Consider the following 24,788-nt stretch of genomic DNA (forward strand, 5'->3'; position numbering starts at 1 on the left):
CCGCGTACTTTTACCGCGCTCTTCTTGATTCGCTGGCCTCGCGGAGGGGGGGGGGGGGAGTCGGACAAAATTATTTTCGCAGGTAAAGGGTTAAAATCGCGCGACTGCAATTCCGATCCGTGTCGAGGAACGCGCGGTTTTTTTTTTTTTTTTCTCTTTGGGGGGGGGGACGATATTCGTGTGGGGTCAACGTGCACTGTATTGGCCGATGTGTTAGCAGGCGCCGGGTAGAACGCCCCCGAAGAGCACGCGATCGACTGATGATCCTCCTCGAAGTGTGTGTGTAAGCTACTCTCTTCGATCGGCTCTCATCGAGCTTAATTAAGGAGCTCGCCGCCGATCGAACCCCAGAGCGTCAGACACAGCCACTATACACAGCACAACAGTTAGACCGTCTCTCATGCATAATGTCGCTCTTCTCGTCGACTTTTACTAACGGCTTTCACCCTCGAAAGCAGTTTTGGGCAGCAATCGATCATCCTTGCAATTTACACCGACCAATTGATTGATGAGACAATTCACGATTAAATTGATTTAAAAAAATGGAGAATTCGAACGATTTATCTCGCAAGAAATGATCGCTCAGCAAACTTAAATTACACAAATTGCTGAACTTTCGCGTTTTTTAAATATTTGATTCATTTATATAAAATGTCAGCTATAATAAAAAATGTCATATTATTTTCTGATTAATTATTTCAGCGATACATTTCCATGATTCGATTAATTGAACTACTTTTTGCCCAACTCTGCTTGAAACATACACATCTCACAAGTGCACCAATATCGCCTACGACATATTGACAATTAAACATCGTTAGGTACAAAACGTAGACAAACTGCAATAAATATGATTATAATTACACTGTGAACAATGATTGTTATGCCGACGCGTTGTCGGCTGAAGCGCCGGCATAAGTTAGCAATTCAAGTAATTAAACTCGCTCTCTTCGATTTAAAGTTGCGGCGATTGATTGAATTAGGTGAATAAGATAGTGTCGAGGTGCGTTCGCTGCAACTAACTGTGTCACACAGCTGTCCGACACATGTGTATTGTTGCGTGAATGAAAGCGCAAAGCGGTTCATTCGGTCGCCGGTTGTTTCGCGCAGCAATCTGTGCGGTTTGTGCAGCAAAAAGAAATATAATAATTAACGGGGATGACTGAAGCGGTGAAACCGAGGGGTTACACGCCGCAAGCCGGACTCAAGAAGGAAAGAGGAGAGTCTCACTTGTATGTGAATTGAGATTTTTTTCCAACTTTATTCACACATATGTCCACTTACATTATTAACCTGCATTAAGCCAAACGCGTAAGATTACGTACTGATATATTATAAATTTTTATACTTTATGTATACATATATATATATGTATATATATTATATAGTATATATATATATATATGTACATATATATGGTTCATCTCTTTCTTCTTTTATAAATAATCAACTAAGAGAATATCAATTCATCTAGCACAATATTAACTGGCAATCTTGTACTCATTTCGCATTCGTGACTTCCGAGGAATGTGCACATTCGTTTTCTCGCTCGTAACAAAGTAATGTTTGCTTGTGTGTGTTGAATACCATCAATCAATTAAAGATACGAGTGCATCTCTATGCACGCGTATGTATAAATGTATAAATAAAACGCAACTAAATATATTTATAAAATATATATATATATATATATATATACGTGTATACATATAAATCTTATAGCTCCTCGAAAGAATTTAAAACAAGCGACACCGTAAAGTAACTTAAATAAAAGAAAATTCTTTGTGTAAAAACATAAATTAACAGCATCCGAACCGTGATTCGTGTATATGACGTACCGTTCCGCTCGAACATTATCAAACGTACGTGCAAATTATGCACAGCTAATGACAAGACGGTTTAAAAATTGTTACACCGAATCATCGCGATCTATCATCTAAATACATTTAAAGACAATTTATTCGTATTGTGATTAATTCCGCTAAAAATTTCTACACTCCCCTTGATTATTCGGAACAGACTTTTCTAGCTTGGATAAACGCAAGAATCCCTCTTCATTGCACAGAAAGAAAATTTCTTCAAAAAAAAATCTAATTCACGAGCAATTGAACTAACTGTAATTGCACTACGTTGCGTCCCCCTTCGTAAACTAGCGTCGATTTGTACATTTCCACTGCACTCAGCGATACTCTCATGACTTTGGTACAAAACATCGTTCTCGGCAAAGAGATCATAATGTAATAGGTGGTACAATAAGCGTCTAAAAACGAAAAATAGCCTCTCTACGGAAAAAAAATTACTTGTACTTATCGATAGTCACTTTGCGGTCGGAAATGTGCAGTATTATATGCTTCGCTTATATTCCACCCCTAACATACAGTGTAAAATTATATTTACACTTAGTATACATAGAATATTATCCACAAGTTCATAAATATAATTTATTATTTCATTAATTTAAATATATATCATTTTAATAGCACTCTCTCTCTCTCTCCCTCTCTCTCTTTCTTTCTCTCTCTCTCTCTCTCTCTTTCTTTCTTTCTCTCTCTCTCTCTCTCTCTCTCTCTCTCTTCAAAGTCGCGTTATATATATATTTTATACAGAAATAAATTATGCAAATATATTTCTATTCAAATCAATTTCGAATAATTTTACGTAGCCTTTAACTTGATCATGTATTTGTGGCAATAATGTAATATCGAAATCAATAAAATAACGATGTCGTGAACTGTAGCCACATACAAATAAATATATTCTAATCGAATAATTAATCTAATTAAAAAATTGCAAGGATACACAGACGTGACTATCGACGAGCTCCGAGACTCAGTAATGTAAAAATAAATTGAACCCATTGCACCGTTCGTTGCATTCAATATTGTTGTAAAATCGGAGCAGGAAAAAAAAGAACAAACAATAACGACAACAAAAAATAAACGAAATATAATATATTACCATACTAATGTTTATATACTTCCGCGGGATGAAACTAAAATGTGTACTATGCATATATTAGATATAATATATTAGATATTTGGCAAGTCTCTGAGACCTTAAGAACTAGGGCACGTGAGTATGTGTAATATCATGAACATAGATCGTGCTTTGCGATCCAAAACTAACGGATAGAGCCCGAGAAACGTTAAAACGCGTCGATTGATGGCGAAAAATTCAGACCATCGTGACGTCGTCAAGTATGTAATTTGACACATAAGATAACTAAAAGATAATGGCACAAAACTAATAGTCGAATGTTATCTCGGCACGTTGCTCATCGATCATGGTAAAAATGTGTCCTGTGAATGTGGATCATCGTTCAATGTATGTACATAATAAAACATAGTAAAACACAATTAAAACATTACTTTAAAATGTTAATAATTAAAATCATAATATATTGCAGCACACCGATATATATAAATAATTGGCTTTTACCTCATTAAATTTTTCAGTACATTAACTTTTTTATTAGTTCTTATAATAAAAAAAGAATAAATTAAGGTAGTTGTCTCATAAAATAAATTTCTTACAAATTGATCCAAATTTTCACTACAATCTCACTTTCATCATTATTGAAGTAATATCTAAGTCTATAATTTATTAACTATTTTAAAATTATTATTAAACTTTCTCAATTGATCCTTTTTAGTTAAAGTTCGTATAATAAATTAAATAATATATAATGATATATCTAAAATATACCATTACATATTATTTAATTATGGCACACAAGTTAAACTTCTTTGAGAGTTTCTTGTTAAAATAAACTTGATAAATATAATAATTAAAAGACGCGCAATATATGTATTCTATAATAGTTATATAATTATATTATTATATAATACAATAATATAATTACAATACAATATTAATTATCGATAAACAATCATCTAATTTACTGCTCCACAGTAAATTCAAAAACAAAAACTTTTAGAGCAAAAAATGTATAAAAAATATCTAAACTTTATTATTTGATTCTTTTTCAAGAACTTTTTTGAAAGACTTAACTTTTAAATTATACGCGAGACAACTACCTTAAAGACAGATTTGTTTACGTCAGCAATTTTACCATGATCGCATAGATTGTCGATTCTCGGCGATTATCGATCGCTTGGACTAACAATCTAACAAGAACAAAAGCCACTGAATCGCCACTTAATCGTACGAAAAAAATGCACATTCCTCCTTACGCTATTAAGTACTGAACTGAAATTTGACTAGATAAAATAAATCGTTTCTGTTCTCCCATCGTGTCTTTGGCTATAAAAGTGTGCTTATGTATACGCGTGTATTGTGTGTATGTATGAGTGTGTAAATGTTCGTGTCTTTTCTTATGTGCATTATACACATATAGATACATATACATACACATATATGTATGTGTACAAATGACTAGGGTGTAAAATTTAAGACAGGCGTAATATAGGTTTCTCGTCGACGACAATAGCAGGATAGATCTGATGCTCAACGACGCGTCATCAACATCGCGGTAAATCATTTTTGCAAAGTGCGTCCTTTCAGCAGAAAAATATGATCGATTGTATCGTCGAACTCAAAAAATGTAAAAAATATGGCACACAGGCTAAACTTCTTTGAGAGTTTCCTGTTAAAATTAACTTAATAAATATAATAATAATTAAAAGACGCGCAATATGTATTCTACAACACATGTTGTACAAAAAAAAATCAGTACTTCTACGCAATACTGATCCGATGCATACAAATTGCAGTTATATTTGTTTAATATCAAGCGAAAAGTAACAATGATGTAATAGAAATTTTGTTTATAAACTTTTTCTTATCAACACTTTAGTAGCGACTATTCCATTAAAGGCTGATTACAGCTTATTCTTTTACTAAATTTTCCACTGTCTGACTCAATTGCGAAAGCTCCACTAAGACCGATTACATCTTTTACCTTTTCTACTGTTTAATCTATTCGCGATTATTTCACTGCCGTCGTCTGACCGATCACGATCGTAACTACTGAGACACATTATTAAGCTAATTAAAAAGCGTGGATAAAAATTTTTGGATTTTAATCACATTTCAATATTTTCAATATAAAATACTTTTAACTCTTCTCGATTATGTAAATAATCGTTTACTTTCGTTCATTCTCAAATCTCGCGTTTTTTTTTTGTTTTTTTTTTCGAAAGAACATTTAACAATCCCGACGAATGGAATCAAAGCGAGACATTTAACATTTAAATGCAGCACATTCTAAAGATTATATGATCGCACCCGACAATGAAAGAGTCGAGTAACGAGGAATGAGGGAAATAACGAGCATCGCCGAAGATCTATCCTCCTTTGCGTCGACGGGATTCTTTCTTTGGTAGAGCGTTCTCGCACTAAGGAATAGGACTAGAGGTGATTCTTTCCACGCTGCTCTCCCTAATGCGTATCGTCGTGTAGGTCGCGTTCGCGTCGATGCTCGTCGGACTGCCGGCGTTCTGCTGGGCGATCGCCTGGGCGGTCGACGACACGGAGATCGGCGCCGGCGTCTCGACGCCGCCGCCGCTGCTTGGCATCGCGGCGGCGGCCGCGGCTACGGATGCGGTCGACCCGACGCCAGGCCAGCCGTGGCGGTTCTTCAAGTGGCGCTTCATATGTGTAGTGCGGCTGAGCACTTTGTGGCACACCGGGCACTGCGTCGTACCCTTGTGCATATTCATGTGTTTATACATCGAGTCCCGATTCCAAAACGATTTACCGCAGAGTTTGCACGAGTGCGACGGCTGTTCGATGACCACCGTGTGTGAATCTAAATCAGACACAAACGTTCATGCTACGCCGTGGCCTGCGCGCGAACCGGGGCCCACCTTTCGCCTCTCGCGAGGCCCTAATCTGATCTTAGCGATACCGCGATACGCACTTGCCGATCTTCGACAATTTGTACTCGAGCGTTCGAGATATGAAAGACACCATTTCACGACCCACCACGTGACATTCAACGTTTTCCTTTTGCGCGTTTAGTGAAAATAATTTGCAAGCGCATATTTTAAAAGTATATTGAGTAAAAAATTAAAGTAATAAATCTCGCCAAGTTTTCTCCCCTCTTGCTTTTTAAAAGCCGTCGATTAAAATCGAGTAGTTATATATAATTGTGATAAATGCCTCGTCGTGGGTCAAGACACACGACGGATGCGAGTACAAAGGTGTCTTCAATGTTAAGGATAGAGTAGAAGGAACATCGAGAAAAATCACATATCAGTAACAAACTACTAGTATAATACGGAAGAATCTTGTCTCACTCTCGTTTCTCTACCTACTTTTTCACTCGTTCACTCGGATTTGAGGAGAACGGCAGCAGTAGCAACAATAAAAAAAAGAAAAGAAGGCACACGGTGACTTATAAACAGAAGGAAGAGAGCAAAAGAGAGAAAGAGAGAGAAAGAAAAAGAGAAAGAGAGACAGCAATCACGAGAATGGCAACACACGCAGTAATTCGTAATATTTTCGGAGTGGCCATGCTACTGTGAACTGTGGATACAACGGCATGATATAAACAGCGAGCGAAAAAAAAAAAAAAAAAAAAAACGGAAACAATACGAGTACATATACAAAATATTCAATATTCATGCATAATGTAATCCGGAGCGGATCTTAATTCGTAAATCGTGGGCCGAATATCCAGCCCGTAGTTCATAGCTCGCGATATACTGCCAATCGCATGTTATGTGCAGTGAACCGACAATCATGTATTCCTTTAAATCACTATTAATCGGATCGCACTGTTAATGAGTCGCATATGCGACTGCTGCAGCACATGATATGGAGCGACGAGTCATGCGCGAAGATTCCATGATTTGTGAATTATTACATTCGCATGTCGAAGGAAATATTCGCCAAATCTATGACAGGAATACCTTTTAGCATATTTTACGATAAAAGGAAAAAAATATTGACTGCAAAATGGTGCGAAATTTCTTTGCAAGTTTCATTAAACCGTGCCAGAACTTCATTATCCTAAAGCGAAGTCGTTTTTATTAAAATTTTTGTCTTATCTAACAAATAAATATCGTAAGTATTATATATTTATGCGCAATTATTAAATTCTTATAGCCTAAATTAATTTTTATCGCATATTTGTTATGTCAAAATTTTTTTCATGGCATTCGTATCAAAGATTTTCGGCGGAGAAGTGTTCAATTGTTCCATGCAATAAGAGAATCACGCACTCCGCGGCCGAAAAGAAACATACGTACGGATATCATGGCTTTATTTCAAGAATGTAAAATACAAAAGAAATGTATAAGGTGATTCGCATGTTTTATATATTCCACAACTACGTTGTAATTCACGCATAGGCTACAAATAAAATTTTTACATTGCAAATGAGTAAAAATCTCTGAAAAAAAAGAGAGCTATAAACTTAAGTAAAATCCGATTACAAGCTGGAGCAACCTATTTCGATAAGATTTTCAAGATTAGCCTTACGTATGCTATAAGATATTCATTGTATATAGAATTATATATCCCGTATCGATTTTTTTGCTAGAAGTCAATCACATGATAATTTTCGCATCGAGATATCTAAACGCAATTTTTTTTCGCAAGAAAGATTCTTCACGATACGAACTGCATTAAAATAACGGCAGTAGTGAAATGAACACTAAAAAACGATTGATCCGTAAGCATTCAGGTTACTAAAAATACGCCAAATATATGTCATCGATTATTATTACATGTTGAGTGAAATTTATCGTACGACTTTACCAATCATTGAAGGATATATGTCACAAATTAAGCTATATATACCGAGCTCTATTCTACATTAAAGTTTTTTTTTTTTTACAAGCTCTCTAGTTCTTTTACGAATCGTAAACGAATCACATCAATTAAATACACAACGATAAGATTGATCGATCGGGCAATGTGACCGACAATCGTCTAAAGCTTTCTGCTGAGACAGAAACTCGAAACATCTACACAAGTAATTTATACATATGACATTAATGTGAGATGATTGCACCTTGTAAATTATGCACAATTATATCTATAAGGGAGAAGAATGGACAGATTTCGTGTCACTTGCAGGACAACTGCCGCTCTAGATAAAACGCGCGCGAATGATGCTCCTAAAGCTTTTCCAGTCCGGAGATTGTCCATCGATACTACGTTTAGAGATGTTCTGATTTCGCCAAGTAGTGGTGTAGCAACGTAACACACGGTAACCCCCTTTGTGCAGCTTAATCGAGATCGCTCGATAAAACTTAATACGGTCAGTCTAGTCGGGCAGGCTCGTAAAGTCACTGTGACATTTAAGTACGACGCATTGCAAGCTTCGTTTCCCGAAGGGAGAGAAAGATAATTTTTATCCTACTTTATACTTTCATTATACACACATATATGTACACGTCGTGAACTTTTCTCACATCTGGAAGAATGCGGATCATATTTCGCAAAAAATGATCGATCCTCGAGATTTAGTTTATGAGACACGAGGAAACTATTCGATTCGACATTTACTCTCTATTCAATCCTTTTACCAGCAAAAAATTTAATTTTAATTAACTTAATCAAAGATTCCGTGCAAGATCTGCGAAATCCAAAATTGTAAAATCCGCGAATCCCAGGATTCTATTGGAATGTGAGAAATTCAAGATTTTACTATTTCGTAAGAGATGTCAATTGTTCAAGGACTCATATCCCTGTTGTCCGGGCGATTGAAAAGTCTACGTAATCGACCACCATCCGCGAGAAACCAGACTCGTATTTCATCGAAGTTGCCGTTCGTTTCGTCATTGCACACCGCGCATAATAAAAATATTAATATAAAAAAAAAAAAATACTTGTCTACATCGATATCAGATAATTGTGCAATAACTCGCGAACACCTCTTGCCGAGGATATACTTAAAACTTTTCGGTCGCTCTAGTTTTTCACGAATGATGCGAGAATATCTGCAGGAAACTGCGAAACCCCTGCTTCGCCCTTCATCGGGCGTCCCTGTCGAGCCCTCGCCGTCGCAACATTCACGTCCGTTTAAACGGTTACTTGACTCCGTGCACGTTCACCATGTGACAGCGCATGGTGTATTTTCGTGTGAAGACCGTCTGACAGATCGGACACACGGTATCGCCCCTGTGTATGCTGCGATGGTGGGCTAGAGAATCGCCACGATTGTAGGTTCGCCCGCAGACATCGCACACCCAGCGACCGCTTTCCACCACGTAGTGCAGCTTAGACCTGCGCCTGATCCCGTCGAGAACGAGGCTTGTGTTCTGCGGTGACTGTTGTTGCGGTTGTTGTTGCGGTTGCGGTTGATGCTTCCCGTAATTGTGCTCTGATTCTGCGCACACAATCCAAAGTGTTTCCCATACACACACGGTCTCATATTTTTATGTAACAGTTTTTCGTCGTGCGCAAAGAGATGTTTTTTCTGATCTTTTTTTTTTTTTTTTTGTTTTTGTTCTCCGTCAATTCGTGGTTTCGATTGTCTCGGTGTGTCGGTTGTTGTTGTTGTTTCTCTCCGGAGATACGGCAATGAAAGAAATCTGATAAGCACTCACCGATACCGATAAATTGCGTCTCATTATTATGCAGTTGAGATATCTGAGATTTGTATGCAAAGAACTCGAAGCAATGACATGTTGAATAACACAAACTATATTTTGCATAAAAAAATAAAACAAAAATTATATCATTAGTAAAGTTTAATTAACGATAAAAAAAAAGATATAAACATTATTATGTGTGTAATTAAATTGTATAAATCTAAAATATAAAAATTTTAAATTAAAGTTTCAAAAAAAATGTAAAGATCTCAAATTTTGAAAAATTTTTCCAATGTGTAAAAAGAACCATTCTAAATCCTAATTGAATCAGATGTCACATACAGGTGTGTGCTTATAAGAATACGTTTATGATCACACGATAAACTCTGAATATTGAATTTATTTAATTATATGCTGCATCGCACTAAAACGTGTTTTTAGTGCAGATAAGTGAAGGTTTGGTCTCAGGCCGTCAGGGACACTTTCGAAAAAATAGGAAGGGGCGACCCATCATGAAGATTTACATGAAAAAATTGTGTAAAAAAAATATATTTAATTTTATTAAGTAATAATTAATTCGATATCAAAAATCGATATCACAAGAGGGATCTTTTTTAATCTGTAATTATACTTATTCGACATATTTTAATAATCAAATTATATGTTTATTCTCTCAATAATATTTCTAAGAACCAATGATTGATTTTAAAAAAGTGCACTTACAAACTATAATTAATAGTTTGTAATGTTATAAAAAATTGACCGAACATTCTTGAATTTATGGCAAATCATGAAAAATCATTGATGCCTGACTTGTGCCTCTAATTACTACTTCTGCTGACAGGCCAGCCCTTCATACATTATACTCGCCAACGCATTTTGTGTCGAGTATGTGTACCGTACATCGATACGACAGTCGGGATTTTGTGTTAAGAGCTCGTAACCAATATAAGTAGGTATATAGTCCCCATAAGCATGTTCAATAAAGCCTTCAGCCAGAAACGAAAAGGAGAATTCTTTGAGATGGCAAAATGTCAAAAAGCTTGCGGACACCGAGACTCATGCGAAGTTCTCCCTTTGAACATAATAAAGAAATAAAACTCTTCCATATGAAAATGTCTTGAAATTCTAACGTCGAATCGCGTCGTTTTTGAACGATTCGGTTTTTTTTTTTTTTTTTATTGCCGTTGATTTGTCGCTCGCTGCACCCTATTTTTCCAATTGTTGTTAATTGCGCCGGATCGCACAGTTTTGCTTGTTGCTAAAGCGAATAATACGATAATACATTTTACAATACTTTTATTAGAAACTCACAACCAATGTAATTGATTATCATTGGAACTGATAATACGCAAATCTTATACAAAATTGATTTCAAACATGTAAGTATTTTATCACTAAATATTCTAAAAAAGTTCGGAACACGCGCGACGCAAGATTGTATATATATGGTATAATATAATGGCAAAATATATCATCCCGAATACATGCACATATTCATTTTCAGTAATTCTAATTGTAAGATTTTTGAAAAATATCAGATCGCACTTTTGCTCGAATTGTAATTTTCGATGTTTTAAAATGTGTGATTCGTTTTCTCATTGCATATCTACAATAAAATGCAATCGATGGCTATATATGTATTCACAATATAATTATGCAGTGAGAATACAAGAATCAAAGAGATCAACAATGAAGTCAATAAAGTGGATCTAGAAAAAAACTAAAAATAAATGTCGACAATGGTAGAAAACAAAATATTATTTAACGATCTTACAATTGTGTTTAGCAAATTTCAAAACAATTCTGCAAAAACTTAAAATAATAATGTCCTTAACCCTTCGATTTATATGATGAGAACATTTTGTACCTAGATGCCTAAATTTTTGAAATAATATGTCAAAATTGAAAAAAATTGCATTATAGATATTTAAAAAATTGTAATAGTTTTAATTTAACTTTAATAAAAATTTTAAATTTTATCTTATATTATTAAGTACGAAATACATTAAAATTATCAAATGAGAGAGAAGAAAACTTATAGATCGAAGGGTTAAATATTCTTAATACATATTTCTAGTTCATGGCACGTCGTTTAGATCAATAAAATTTTTCCGGTTATAATGAATGTTCCATAAGTAACAAAATAACGTAAGCACCTTCGATCTTATTTACATCTTTAATTCTATATTGGCAAGATCTTTAGAGTTTTATTTTTATTGCTCAAAATAAAAACGCTTTGCTTTATTTGCACGCTTAAATATATAAAATAATAAGGTATCTAATCTCCCTTGCGGAGATCGAAAATTGACATTTAAACTGGTGCTTGATATTCAGACAAATAAATTTCCATGAATGTAATAGAATGTGTTACAGAAATCGTCAGAATCACTTATATAAACTTTTTTCCATACATATGCTATCTCGTCAGCAATAAGATGTATTTTAGTATAAAATATTTCGAAATTTGTAAGCAATTTTTCCTTAATGCAAAATTAATAATTTTCAAGAATAACATGTTCGCTGCTTTAACCCTTTGCGGACGCATGTCGAGACATTCCCGACATGATTTTATCGTATTAGACGCGCCTCGAGCTATTCCCATACTCTGTGTCTATCGTTTGTTTATATCGACACATTATTGTACAATATATTATATAGTATACTATATTACATTATAATATAATATATTATAATATACTATACTATATTATATTATATTATATTATATATTATATTATAATATACTAATATTATATTATAATATATTATATTATATAATATATTATAATATACTATATTATATTATATTATACTAATATATTATACATGTTAACATTCGAACGCACCCTGTTCTTGCTGACACCCAGCAAACTTCTAAACTATCCCGTCCGCAAAGAATTAATAATTAATCACATGTAAGGAACTCTGTCTTTTGAGTTCGATTAGAAAATGTAATATTTAATGCATATAGTAAGAAATCTCAATATTTAAGAAAAAGGTATGATTTATAAAAAAGGTATTGCTAGCAAAATATGTTTGCTCCTGTAAAACAAGGATATTTCACTCGGATGTAATCTGATGTACTATATTAAAGCAAGGCAGGCAAAAGTGAGGCTTGCCAACGCATTCGTTACAGAAAGTCGTCACTTGAACAATGGAATTGGAATAACTCCTTTTGTCTTTATAGGTAGGTATCCTGATGTTTCTTTCGCGACACCTTTTACAGGGTCGCTTTACTTGTATAGCCGGTCCTTTCTTTTTTTGGATCTCGTGACGTGACAAGTTCCGCATTACAGCCAAATTCCGAGGTGGAATCAAATTCTGCTCTTTCTTTAGGTACGAACTTTTAGGTGGCCGTCCCCTCTTTTTCTTCTTTATCTCAATATTATCAGGCACGATCTGATTATTATCGTGTAACACATTCCACGTTGCAGACGGACTCGGAGATGTATCATAATAGTCATCTCGTATATATGTAGGTTTAGGTGGTAGAGGTGGTAGTTTTGTCATGTAGATTGCCAATTCGTTTAGAGACTCTACAACAGACATACGATTTCACACATTTACATCGTATATTCACGAAAGCTGTTTTTAATAAGAATTCGTGAGTTAAATCTTTAGACTCGATAAGATTTCTTTTTTTTTTTTTTTTGTTTCTCTCTCGCAGGCATTCGATTCGAGTATTTTGTGATGAATAGAGATTCATCTCGCTTGTCCTTTCATTCTCAAATACTAACGTTACTCGCATCCGAAGTTAATAATATCGTTGATCATGCAAGATTTGTTTAACAGCGAACATGTCGAATGTCTTAAGAATTAAGCTCCAAGTTAAATTTCCATTAAAAATAGATGAAATCCACTTGAAACAGTCCAGAAAATAGATATTCATGCAGATTGCGCTCTATGGAAGCTTCTTATATTATTTTCGCTAATATACATTCGGCTTTAAATATCACGAGAAATCTGTCATTAAGATGTTTTCTCACAGCAATAAGAAATAATTGACTTCGCGCGAAAAAACGGACGGTCCAAGAAGCCCAAGAAGAGAAGGAAGAAAAGCCCAGGGGTGGGAAGGGGGAGAATTTCTCATCATAATTTTCAAAAGCTCGAGTTGACGTCGAATACACTGAGCGTGTGCTGACGCTTGTGGATGCGCAGCAAGTGTGTTTTCATGTCGTAACTTCGACTGAAAATGCGCTGGCAAATCGGACACCTGGTCTGGCCCGCGTGCAAGTCCTTGTGCAGTGTCAACGACATCGGGTGCTTGAAACCCTTCCAACAAATTCTACAGCGAAACAAGAGGCCGGCGTCCGCCGCAGCGCCGGACTGACCGTAGTCGTCGTCCGGGACGAGCTCGGCGACGCCGCTGGCAGAAACGGCGTCGGCGTCGTCGTCGTCGCCACCCGCGGCGGCGTCTCCCGCGGCTCGCTCTACAAAGAAAACAACAAACACACAACGTCACCACCACGCATTGTTAGCCGCAACGCTGACGGTACGTCGAATGTATACGTGCTCGATCTCATCCGCGACCAAAATCCGAGGAGGGGGAGGGGAGGCTAATGGTAGTGCGCGCATCAATGACAACCACCACTGCCTCGCTCGGACAAGCTTTAGGCTCTAACAACCCCATCCCGCGTGGCTGATCGTGGGAAAGAAAGATCCCGTCCCAAAAGCTTGGAAGCGCTCCTTTCGCCTCTTATCCAGAGATAACTCGAATACCGAACTCTAAATTCTGGATCTTGCGAAGCTCGCCTTTTAGAGTGACAAGTCAAATCTACGTCTACTGATTTTCAAAGCCAAGTGTACTCCGAGAGATTTTCTGCTCACAAATAAAATTAATACAAGTCACATAAATACGGACGCGTAAATTTGTGTTAGAACATTTAATAACCGTTGAGACACACAAATTTTATTTATTACGTGTGCACATAATCTGTAGCACATAATTTTTGCGAAAAGAGGTTCAATTCACGAAATGGAAAGATGCGTGAGATGAAAAGTGATTCAAGTATTTGTAAGATATCACGTCTCGCTTCTTCTCGTCGGTTCCTGACGCCTTTTTCTCCTATAACGTGCGTGATAAGCGCAAGCTAAGTAGAGGCAAGCCTAATCAGACAGAGGAAACAGAAGATATATTTTTTTTTTCTTAAATACGACACATGACACCACACACGAAAAGTAGATAATACCATACGACACCATTGAAGAGAGATTGAGAAGCTCATTAAGCCCCCAGGCGATCGAAAATATCAGAAAAGGAATTATTTCGTGACGCTAATCGACCGTTCTAAGCAACGTGAATCTTAAGAAAAGCATAGAATTCTCGAGGATATAATTATGTAATACTTTTATTCACATATGTTCTTCCGTATAGTTCAGTCGCATTAAATAATCATTTTAAGCATCTTGCAAAAAGAAGTTTGCGTACAGAAAACCTAAATTTCTCTGCTCGCACATTAATATTTTAATATGTCATAAATTCTTCAATTAAATCTCTCCAACTTAACATTGAATAAAGACAAATTCTCTAACATTTCTCGCAAGATTCTATTATCCATGTCGAAGCTGTGACAAAATTAGCAATCGTGGTCAAATATATTCTTTATTAAAAAATCGCTTTGAGTATTTTCCATAATAATTAATACGATAAATTGGAATCTGACAGGAATAGAAAGGGAATTATAATAAAAACATCCAATCCCTTCGTTCTCTCTCAACGTCGCGCAAATAATAAAAATAAACAATGATTATTTTAATGAAAATCAGTCTATAGTTATTTGCAGTATTGCGAAGTACGATTGTATTACAGTACGTGATTTGTCTTACGGAAAGTAAAATGTATGATGCTAATACGAAAATCCAAACAATCTTGCTCAGGCTCGCGATAAAGTTGAGCGGTGCACAGTATATTTGAAAAATAACAAGATTGTTTTAATTATTAACTTTTTATGAATTAATTATAATTTATTGTAACAAATTATATTATATTATAACAGTGCTGCCAACGTTTTTGTATAAACAAACTACTTTTTTTAATAGACCTCGCGATCTACTCATGTACGGAGGAAAAAATATAATATTAAACATAAAATTAGAATGTGATTTAAACACATCGATAGAGACAAACTAAGTGTTAAAATATAAAGAAATTGATAGAAACAAAATTAATATAAAAATTAGAAATACAAATTTTATAACAAAATCAAAATGTGAAGATCCATCAACAAACACGTCGCGACTAGTTGGGCATTCCTGTATTATAATTAATTATAATATAATATATTATATTATATTGTATTATATTATATTATATAATATATTATATTATTATATTATAATTATTTATATTTATTACAATAAATTATAACATATAAATTAATAATTAAAAAATTAATCTTGTTATTTCTACGATGACACACACATACTGTGTATGTACTTAATCTTATTAAGAGATCTTCGGAAACGCGTGCAAAGGACATAATGCACCAAAATTTGAACGATCCGTGTGCTTGGATTATCTTATACGTATGTAATGAATTAAATAGCTGCCTTAAGTAGTTCCCTTAGCGGATAAAAAATTACTATTCTTTGTACTTAAAATTTTCTTAACGAATCGGTTACATCTAGGTCTTCACGGTAACGAGATCCTGGATAAATGATGGATAATCTGCGCGATAAACGTAGCTGACAAAAATAACAAGTCGACACACTTGCATCGATGAGGCTACATAACAGTCTTACAGGAAAAGTCGAAATTAAATTGACTTTACTTCATCATAGATTGAATTGTTCCTAATTTGTTACGTTTTTTGCCGAATCTGCAATGTTTCGATAATAAGGGACAATTTCGGTCCAATTCTTGCGAAATAAAATGTAGATTTATTATAATCTACCATATATATTTTTCAATATAAAAGTAGAAAAGTAAAAAAATATACGATATGACGTCGATAATTTTTTAATAATTTACATTTTACTTCGTCATTACATTATTTTAATAACATAAATTATTTAACCGAAATTGTAAATCCCGTTCTATATTCTTGTGGTCGTAATTATTGATTATCTTCTTTTCCAAATTGCGCGGAATTTTCCAATATCAGAAATCAAATTAATTTCGACTGTAGAACGATAATCTCATGTAACTTACTTAGCGCAGCATCATATTAAATACCATGGTTCGTTGAAAATCGTCACATTAGTCACACAATCGTCGATTGCGATCAACATATTCATAATTCATATAGTGTAACTATATACATTAATACGCACAAAAATGTTACACAACTAGTAACGTACGTAATTAGTTCTCGTCGTTGAACAGCACGTCGTCGTTACACTTACAATCGTCACATATAAATAAACACTAGTTTGGCAATTAATAAACGCTTTGTATGGGGTATAAATTGTCTAACGCCGACAGCGAGATGCGAAAATTGAAGGAAGAGTCCGGGAAGAGTCTCAAGAGAGTCCGTTCTGTTTGGAAAATGAACGAAAGTGCGATTCAAGAGAATCGATTTAACAACTAGTGGAACAAGCCGTAAATTCCTGCTTTGAAAGAGAAAAAAATCGTCATCGTTCGAAAAGGTTCCAGAAAAAAATTTGCAACGAAATTGTCGTACGGACTTAACAGACTCGCTGTGGTATAAGCACAACGGGTTCGAAATAAAAGTTCGAAAAAAAATTTTGATGTTGCTTTGACATCACTTTGACGATAGCAGGCGAACCAACGAAATTTTGACATTTGCCACTGCCGAATCATCCCCTCCTAAATACGTCAATCCATTTGACTGATCGTTCTACGCGACATTACATACGGAGTTACATACAAAAAATGCTCGCCTGTGTAAAAAAAAAACATGAGGCTCACATGTATTGCGTATAAAGCTAATAAAAGCTCTCTTCCTCTTTCTCTCTCTCTCTCTCTCTCTGCCTCGATAGGACAAATCTACACCGAGGTTTCTCTTTCATACCGATTTTCCCTGCGTCGCTGCGTCGATCGCGGGCGCGGGACATTAATCTGTTTTTTTCGCTGCCGGCGAGGCACTACGCCAACCGGGGGTTGGTGCTAGGGGGGCGGGATATGCGGGATCGCGCGCATTTTGTGATAGTCGACGAAGCATGGCCAGCGGCACAAACAGGCATTGCAGGGCCAGCATTTGAAGCGGGTCTGCCTGAGCTTGCCACGTGACGTTACCATGCCGCGCTGCTTGCAGTGCACGCACACTTTCCCGTGGCCGTTCGCTTTGCTGAGGCTATGCGGCTGACCAGATACGTACGTAAACCCTCCTAAAGAGAAACACAGTGTTGTGGCGAACAGCAAACACAATGCTCGTCGGGCTGTGTGGTCGGGGTTAGTCAGTTTCTTAAGAAGTAAGTAGGCGCGGTAGGGGCATGCAGGCAACCGTTAGTTGTACAGTTACAAAAAAAAAATTACAAAAAAAAAAAAAAAAACCCGAAAAGACCTCCGTTTATATCACATCCCTCGGGCAAAAAATAACAGCAAAACCGTGGCAGCGGCAACGGCAGCAGCAGCACCAGCCCCCAGCACCAACCACAAATAATCCCACAATCGCAGCATCCGCTAGAAAGCCGTGTCTACAGTGTGTGTCATTAACGACCTGATGCACCCCGTCCGCCCCGTTCTCGTTAACATCGCGGTCGTGGTCGTTTAAACATCGCGCTAATTACGACGAGTTCGCGCGTGCGGTAGCGTGTGTTCCCAGTTACAATTTAATTGCTAGTTCCAACGCGCAGGCATCATTCCGACGTCTCCCCCTCCGCGGAGGGGAGTTCACGTGACGCTCCTCCTGTTAAGCTCCCCTATCGACGTCGACGAGTTTGTCCGGTCGACCGGTAACTCGAAATTTACTCGAGCATTTACGGGGGCTCGTTAAGTAGCGATATCAGTCTTTTCTTTCGGCGAACGCGCGTTGGAAGCGAGTCCACGTGGACGAGCTTCCGGTTCTCGTCCTGGGACGCTTCGTTCTCTTGAATAATCGTTCCTCTCACGAATCTATCGGTGAGATCGCTGCCTGACGGTGGAGACCATCGTAAGATAATTTTCACAGCCGTTTCTTTTCCAATCGACTATGTGCCGTTTGACAGTTTCGTTGTCCGGGAGCTCGCAAGAGATATCTCTCCGCCTTCACGTCGGCCAATGAGATTCTTTGGCGAATCGAGAAGTGAATCTCTTTCCATGCGGTCGATGACGCTGGAACGAGGACGCTGATTGCACGTAATTGATTGGGACGCCCGCCGGCTCGCGTGTTCAGCCTCGTGTTTCTTGACGATGAGCTTCGTCGACCTCCCGCTGCGCTATACGCGAGCGAGATCGATACCTCGGACGAGCGAGCTTCTCTATCGCGGACGGGAAAGCCACGCCGATTGCCTCTATCGTGTTCATCGTTGCACTTCGCTTTGCGATAAAAGTGTCGACGAGCCGGCTCACTCTTCTCAGTGCGAAACGCAAACTCCTACACAAGCACTCGTCGTCCATCAATGTGTTTGTTTGTCCATGCCATTCATCGATCTCGATCGATGTTTGTTCAGAAACGACGACGCACGGTGAATTTCGCGACATCACAGGACTACCGACAAGATCGCGTGTCAGCGAAGTAACTTTGAAAAATTATTCAATACCTTGGAATTAGAAAAGCCAATGGCAACGAGATTTGGAGATAGGAGTTCTGTGTCCAAATAAAGATATTAGTTCGAAACGACTGTCAACGAAAGCTCATGATCAATTTTGATGTAGAATTTACCTGCTGACTTCTCTTTCGACCTCATCACGAAATCGTCCAACGAAATTAATGTCACTCTGTATAGTTCAGTGGCAATAAATATTAGAAATTTTTTCTCTCTCTCTCTTTCTAAGCCACATTATTTGGCTGTGATTGCTCTAAATCCAAGATATCATATTTGCTCGATCAATGCGGTCCGCAATCGTGCGCTTTACAGTTGCGAATCAATAATGAGAAAATCCGCGCGATAAATCAATCTCGAGGCGAAATGCAGCGGGTCACATTGCGCGGAGACACGTGAGAGACGGTAATAACGTTAGCACTTGAAAAATGAAGGAACAAGCTTTTTGATGTTTTTGTGATAGGAAAACTCATATTTTTGGTTTCTTGTTAAAGACTTGAATTACCTACCTGTCAAAACGTTATCTATTTCTTTTTCGGCTATTTTGATAACTAAAAAATTTCGGGTCGGGTCAAAAAGTATCCCCCCAAATCCCAAAACTCGTAAGATTCTCGAAGAAAATATCGTATATCGATAGTCTTCCAGAATCCATCACTCATCCATCTGCTCATTGAATTTGTTTTTCGTGAAATTTTGATCAACTTTGTGTGTAATTAGTAAGCAATTGATAAAAAACATTCTTAGTAATAGTCCACAAAAATAACTGTTTCTACTTATTTGTCGTTCATTAATTTATTAGAGAATCATCGAAATCAATCAAAATTTAATATTTACGCTGATGATAAACGAATCTCAAACTATAAATGTATTACAGTTTTGTTTGAAAGAAATATATATATTCTTTAGATGTATATATATATTTTTTTATGGGCTGATCTAGATTTATAATCACTTGTAAATTAAAAAAAATGCTAACTGCACTTGATAAATAGAGAATATTGTAACTGCTGATGCAATCTTATGTATTTGTTGAGATACCTTTGAACTTAAATTTTCCACTTAATCATGCGAAAAAATATGCACGTGATGTCATTCTTTCCAGAGATCAATTCTTCTAATGAAATACTAATACCAACGTAGACTGACAATGCTAGAAAATGACGGATTCCGGAGAAGTATCGATCCAAACTAATCGCCGTTTTTCCCACACGCATTCGTATTTACTGTATAGAATTTTGCACCGTACAAAAAGAGAAAGAGTCGGTCTTAAGCTATAAGATATTAAGGAAAGATTTCACGCATGCCACTGTCACCAGAGCACCACCACCACCTGACTGTTTCAGAATTAGATTGTATCCGACGAGGCTGCGCGATAGTGTACCTCGCGGTGCAGAATGAAACGATTGTTGCATTTTGCAAGTTAATCTTAACTTAACCCAATAGAGATGCAGCAATACTGATTGTGAGATCGCAAGAAGAGATCCCAACTCAAAGAGTACATAAGCAATTATACCCGAAATGGAATAATTTTAGAACATCTCCTCTAAAATTATTGTTTTATGCTGGTATTTTCATTGTCTATTAACTGAACTTTGCAAACGTATCGTGCACATCCAAAAGAATTTCGAAACTATTTATGTCTCGAGTACAGTAAAACCTTGATTTGAAATTTATTTAAGGCACTTAGAGCATAATTATGTCATTAGGAAATAAATAATTATTATATATTATAGAAAAAGTTTTTCTAATTGCTGGTAGAATAATATACTCGATGGTGATAATTTCCATTAAAGTTTTCAGCAAATGATCCCGTAAATTTGATAGCGTTTCGTTCTCACGTTCAAAAATGTATTATGCATTTAAAATTAACGTTACATGCAAATAAATCGTCTGTGTGTATCGAGATTTGCGCTGATTACACACAAATTAAGTTTTCAGAAGGAATTGCCTTGAACCAGCATCGGAAGGTATTTTTCTTTTTTTAGTATTATACACAAAAGTATGCTTATAAAGTTAGTGCGCATGAGGAATATAGTGATGGCTTTTGATATAAAGTTATTGAAAAAAGGAATGTTGATGATTGTCGGCACACATACAGCACTTGGCAATGCTTACTAGTATCTACAGTTCAACCTACACCCGAGTGCCTGTACCATACATTTACATCCAAAACACCATGCACTCTGTACATTAACAGTAAATCTCGATGTGATCGTTGAAAAAAAATTAATGTAATCTCTCTCCCATTATAATAGGGAATCGCGCGCAAATATTTATCGAATCGTTAATGCTCAAAAATTGACTTACGATAAAGTGCGAACCTGATTCTGTTTAACAATGCAAGAGTAATCTAGTGAAAAATTGATAGCATTGTAAGATTAATGTTTCACAGAGCATTGCAAAAACTAATAAACTTTTAATAGCAATACGCGGTAAAATTGACGCTATTTTTGTAAACCGCAAAAAGTATTATCATTTGTTTGCTATTTTTACACATTTCTTTAAGCTAGAAAGAACCAGATCCACATATAAAAGAAAAGTTGTAAGTAAACCCCTAAAATATTTTCTGCAAAAACTCATCGTTGTGGAGAAATAATGGACGTTTCCATTGGAAAATCCTATATCATTGTCTTTAAACTTAATCTAATCTTTTTTTTTTTTCTTTAATTTGTGTGCGTGTATAAGTAATGCAAAGCTGCACAGACTACCAAACCATCGTATAATTTGATGTGAAACTCAGTCAACTAACTACCCCTCAAACTTAATAGATGTCACAATAAAAAGGAATCCCGTCTTCCTTCCTATTGTTGTCGAGAAATTCGTACAGAACCTTAATCCATGAAATCAAGTAATTCCCATGTGTGATACTAATGCTTCATGTATCAAGGTGTTCATAATACTGCGTCAGTTTTGTACCCACAAACGCATGCAATTGTACCATCACCATTAAAATTATCAGAGTGCAGTTTTATTTTAGAGCAATTTATAGTTGGAATTATAGTAAATAAAATTTTTTTGTAAGTTTATATATATAATATTATATAAATTCAGGGATATATAGAGACGCATATTTTCAAATATTAAAAAAATATTGTAAGCTTTTGGACTGTATATGTAGACTATGTGGATACAAAACTTAGATGTTTGCTGTACTGCCATTACTACTAAACATTACTATCACTACATTGCATTTGTAAAGTATAATTAAATTCTGATCCACTTTCATCGCTAACAGTTGGATATTGAAGATAAACAGTTAAATATATTTTGTTCCAAATTTGTTATATATTATAGTTTGTTAATTTAATAATTTAATTTTAAATTACGATTTAAATAAAAAATATTAAAATTCAAAATTTACTTCAATTATTTAATTTATTATTTAATAGTATATATATATATATAATTTTTTTTTATCGTAATGGCAGAACTACGTCATACAATTTGTACATAATAAAAAAAACATCTCACTCACCCTGTACTGCATCCTGCCTTGACTGTCTCTCTCCAGAAGTACTTGGTTTAGAAAGTAGGTGTCCTAATAAACAGACAAAACTCCTTTATATTAAGAACTGATCGAAGTGAATGCAATTAAAGGTTATTCTGCGAGTTCTGAAAATTATCGCGAACAAGTATACCTACCAACATCCGCTGATTGATGTTTGCCGTCCAAACCGTCCGATGTCGATTGACTCGAGTAAAACGTCTGACTGATGTCGGGCTTTTGTTCGTGATCAGGTGTATTTGATGATGCTTCGTCTATAGCAATTTTAGTCAATGCACTGTCGCCTATACTCTGGTCTTCGTAACTACAACTGCTACCGTCTTGCTCGAGATAATCGGGCATCTCCAGTTTTAAATTTGGCATAAGGGGAATTATTTCCACAGGATCGGAGCTAGACCCGGTTTGATTTTCCGACGCTTTTCCATCGGAATCCTTCGCCGACTCACTGTTCCTCGCTGAATTCTTTTCCGCATTCGCATTTGTACTTTCTCGAGTTTTTCTCCTTTTGTTTGGCGGTGTTTCAGGCTGCAATTCAACGGCATGGTACGGCATCGGCGAGGACGGCGATGTATTTCTCTTTCTATCCGCTGTAGATTTGCCTGTAGAGGTGTTCTGCAATTGGACTTCAGGCTCATTAGGAATTTCTATATCATCCTGAAAAGAAATATAATATATAAATAACGACTATCAAACGCGTATATTTTTAATAGATTTTACATGTTAACATCTTACCTCTACTAAACAGTCATTATCCTTTCCTGTACCATCTGTAAGGCCCTGTACTGCCAAAAGTTCTGCCGTTGTGAGAAAACTTGCTAACTGTTCTTGAACAACATTCACTTCGCCTTGGTACATAAAATCTACCAAAGCAGCCAAATCATCAAATTTTACATTACGGAATATTACGACTGGATGCTGGCACGGATTTTCCTATAATAAGCAACCATTATAGAGGGTGTTTCTGCGTTTAAATAAACCTGTGATAAATAATCTGTCTTTAAACAAATTATTTTTACCTTAAATAAATCTCTAAAGTATGTGCTACATGCTGACAAAAGCATTTTATGCGCTCTGATCTTTTTGCCCTCACAGCTCAAAGTAACATCTACGAGATCTTGATCTGTTCTTAGTGTATCGAAAGCACAAGTGATGTGTTTTAGATAATTATTCCATCTAAGAGAGTATTGTTGACTGGAACCCATGCTGCTTCCCTGAAAATAAAAGGAAGCCAACTTCTTATTAGATCATGAGATATAAATTTACACTGTGGTGTGAATAATTTTATAGAATTAAATAGACAAATATAGAATTAAATAGGCAAATATAGAATTAAATATACAAAATTTCATTAAAATAAAATTAAAGTAGAAATACTCATAGATACGCATTTTTTTTTTTTTTTTTTTTTTTTTTTAATGAAATAATTACAAAACAATTGATACATCGCATGTTAATTCGAACAAGCAAAAACGAGACAACAGTATCCAAAAAATTATCCGGGAGTCTTGTATCGTCAAACAAAATGTTACCTTGTGTGCGTCCTTGGGGTGTAAGCGAATCGAAAGCGTATCTCGAGGGAGTCTTGCAGCACCACGTGCAGGAAGTATTAAAACGCGGCTGCGAGGCCAATCCGTATGTTTGCGCGGCGAATGGGCTAAAAAAGATGACGATCAGCCGCACCGCCGTTCGCGTAAACACAGACTAGTTACGCGTTTGATGTAAAATAAAAATTGCAAACAGTCGAGCTGGCCACACTCTCATGGCACCGTACAAGCAACACTGAGATGGAGAAGGGGGGGAGGCTCGTTGCTGGCGCGCCACACACTCGTTCACCGCTCGACGCTCTCTTTTTCCCACTCTTTTTTCCCTCCCTCTCTCATTCACGGCGATCCTGTCAATCTCAGTCAGCGAACTGCGCGTCGTTATATAACTGCATCGCGTCCTCACGACGTGCTTCGCGCTAAGAGAAACGCCCTTCTCCGAATTCGCGTCGTGTTCTCTTACAACAAGCCACACTTCGGAGCTGTGTGACAGCTGGCGGCCATTTGCCGTACAGGAATCGCGTATAAAATGCGCGAGAAGACGCAACTATCCCCTCTTTTCTTCCTTCTTGCGGCTTGTTATGGCGC

The 24,788-nt window shown here is 36.4% G+C and overlaps 1 protein-coding gene across 6 annotated transcripts in view; it reads right to left on the minus strand.

Annotated features, from left to right (window-relative positions):
* LOC105674476 (protein bric-a-brac 2-like) overlaps nt 1-24,740 on the minus strand; it is a 31,279-nt gene extending 6,539 nt beyond the window's left edge. For 2 of the 6 annotated variants that reach the window (XM_012370808.2, XM_012370807.2), the window contains exons 1-5: nt 24,189-24,740; nt 23,676-23,870; nt 23,392-23,589; nt 22,797-23,313; nt 22,630-22,692 (exon numbers count right to left, since the gene is read on the minus strand). In XM_012370808.2, coding sequence (XP_012226231.1) covers nt 22,630-22,692; nt 22,797-23,313; nt 23,392-23,589; nt 23,676-23,861 — 964 coding nt within the window. In that variant the 5' untranslated portion in view covers nt 23,862-23,870; nt 24,189-24,740. Of the gene's footprint in view, nt 1-1,241; nt 5,771-7,211; nt 9,302-10,788; nt 13,046-13,095; nt 13,940-22,629; nt 22,693-22,796; nt 23,314-23,391; nt 23,590-23,675; nt 23,871-24,188 lie in introns of those variants that run through there. The other 4 variants (XM_012370803.2, XM_012370805.2, XM_012370802.2 and 1 more) reach the window with 4 other exon arrangements.
* Nucleotides 24,741-24,788: the final 48 nt, after the last annotated feature.

The sequence above is a fragment of the Linepithema humile genome, chromosome 1 (assembly GCF_040581485.1).
Source record: "Linepithema humile isolate Giens D197 chromosome 1, Lhum_UNIL_v1.0, whole genome shotgun sequence".
NCBI lineage: Eukaryota > Metazoa > Arthropoda > Insecta > Hymenoptera > Formicidae > Linepithema > Linepithema humile.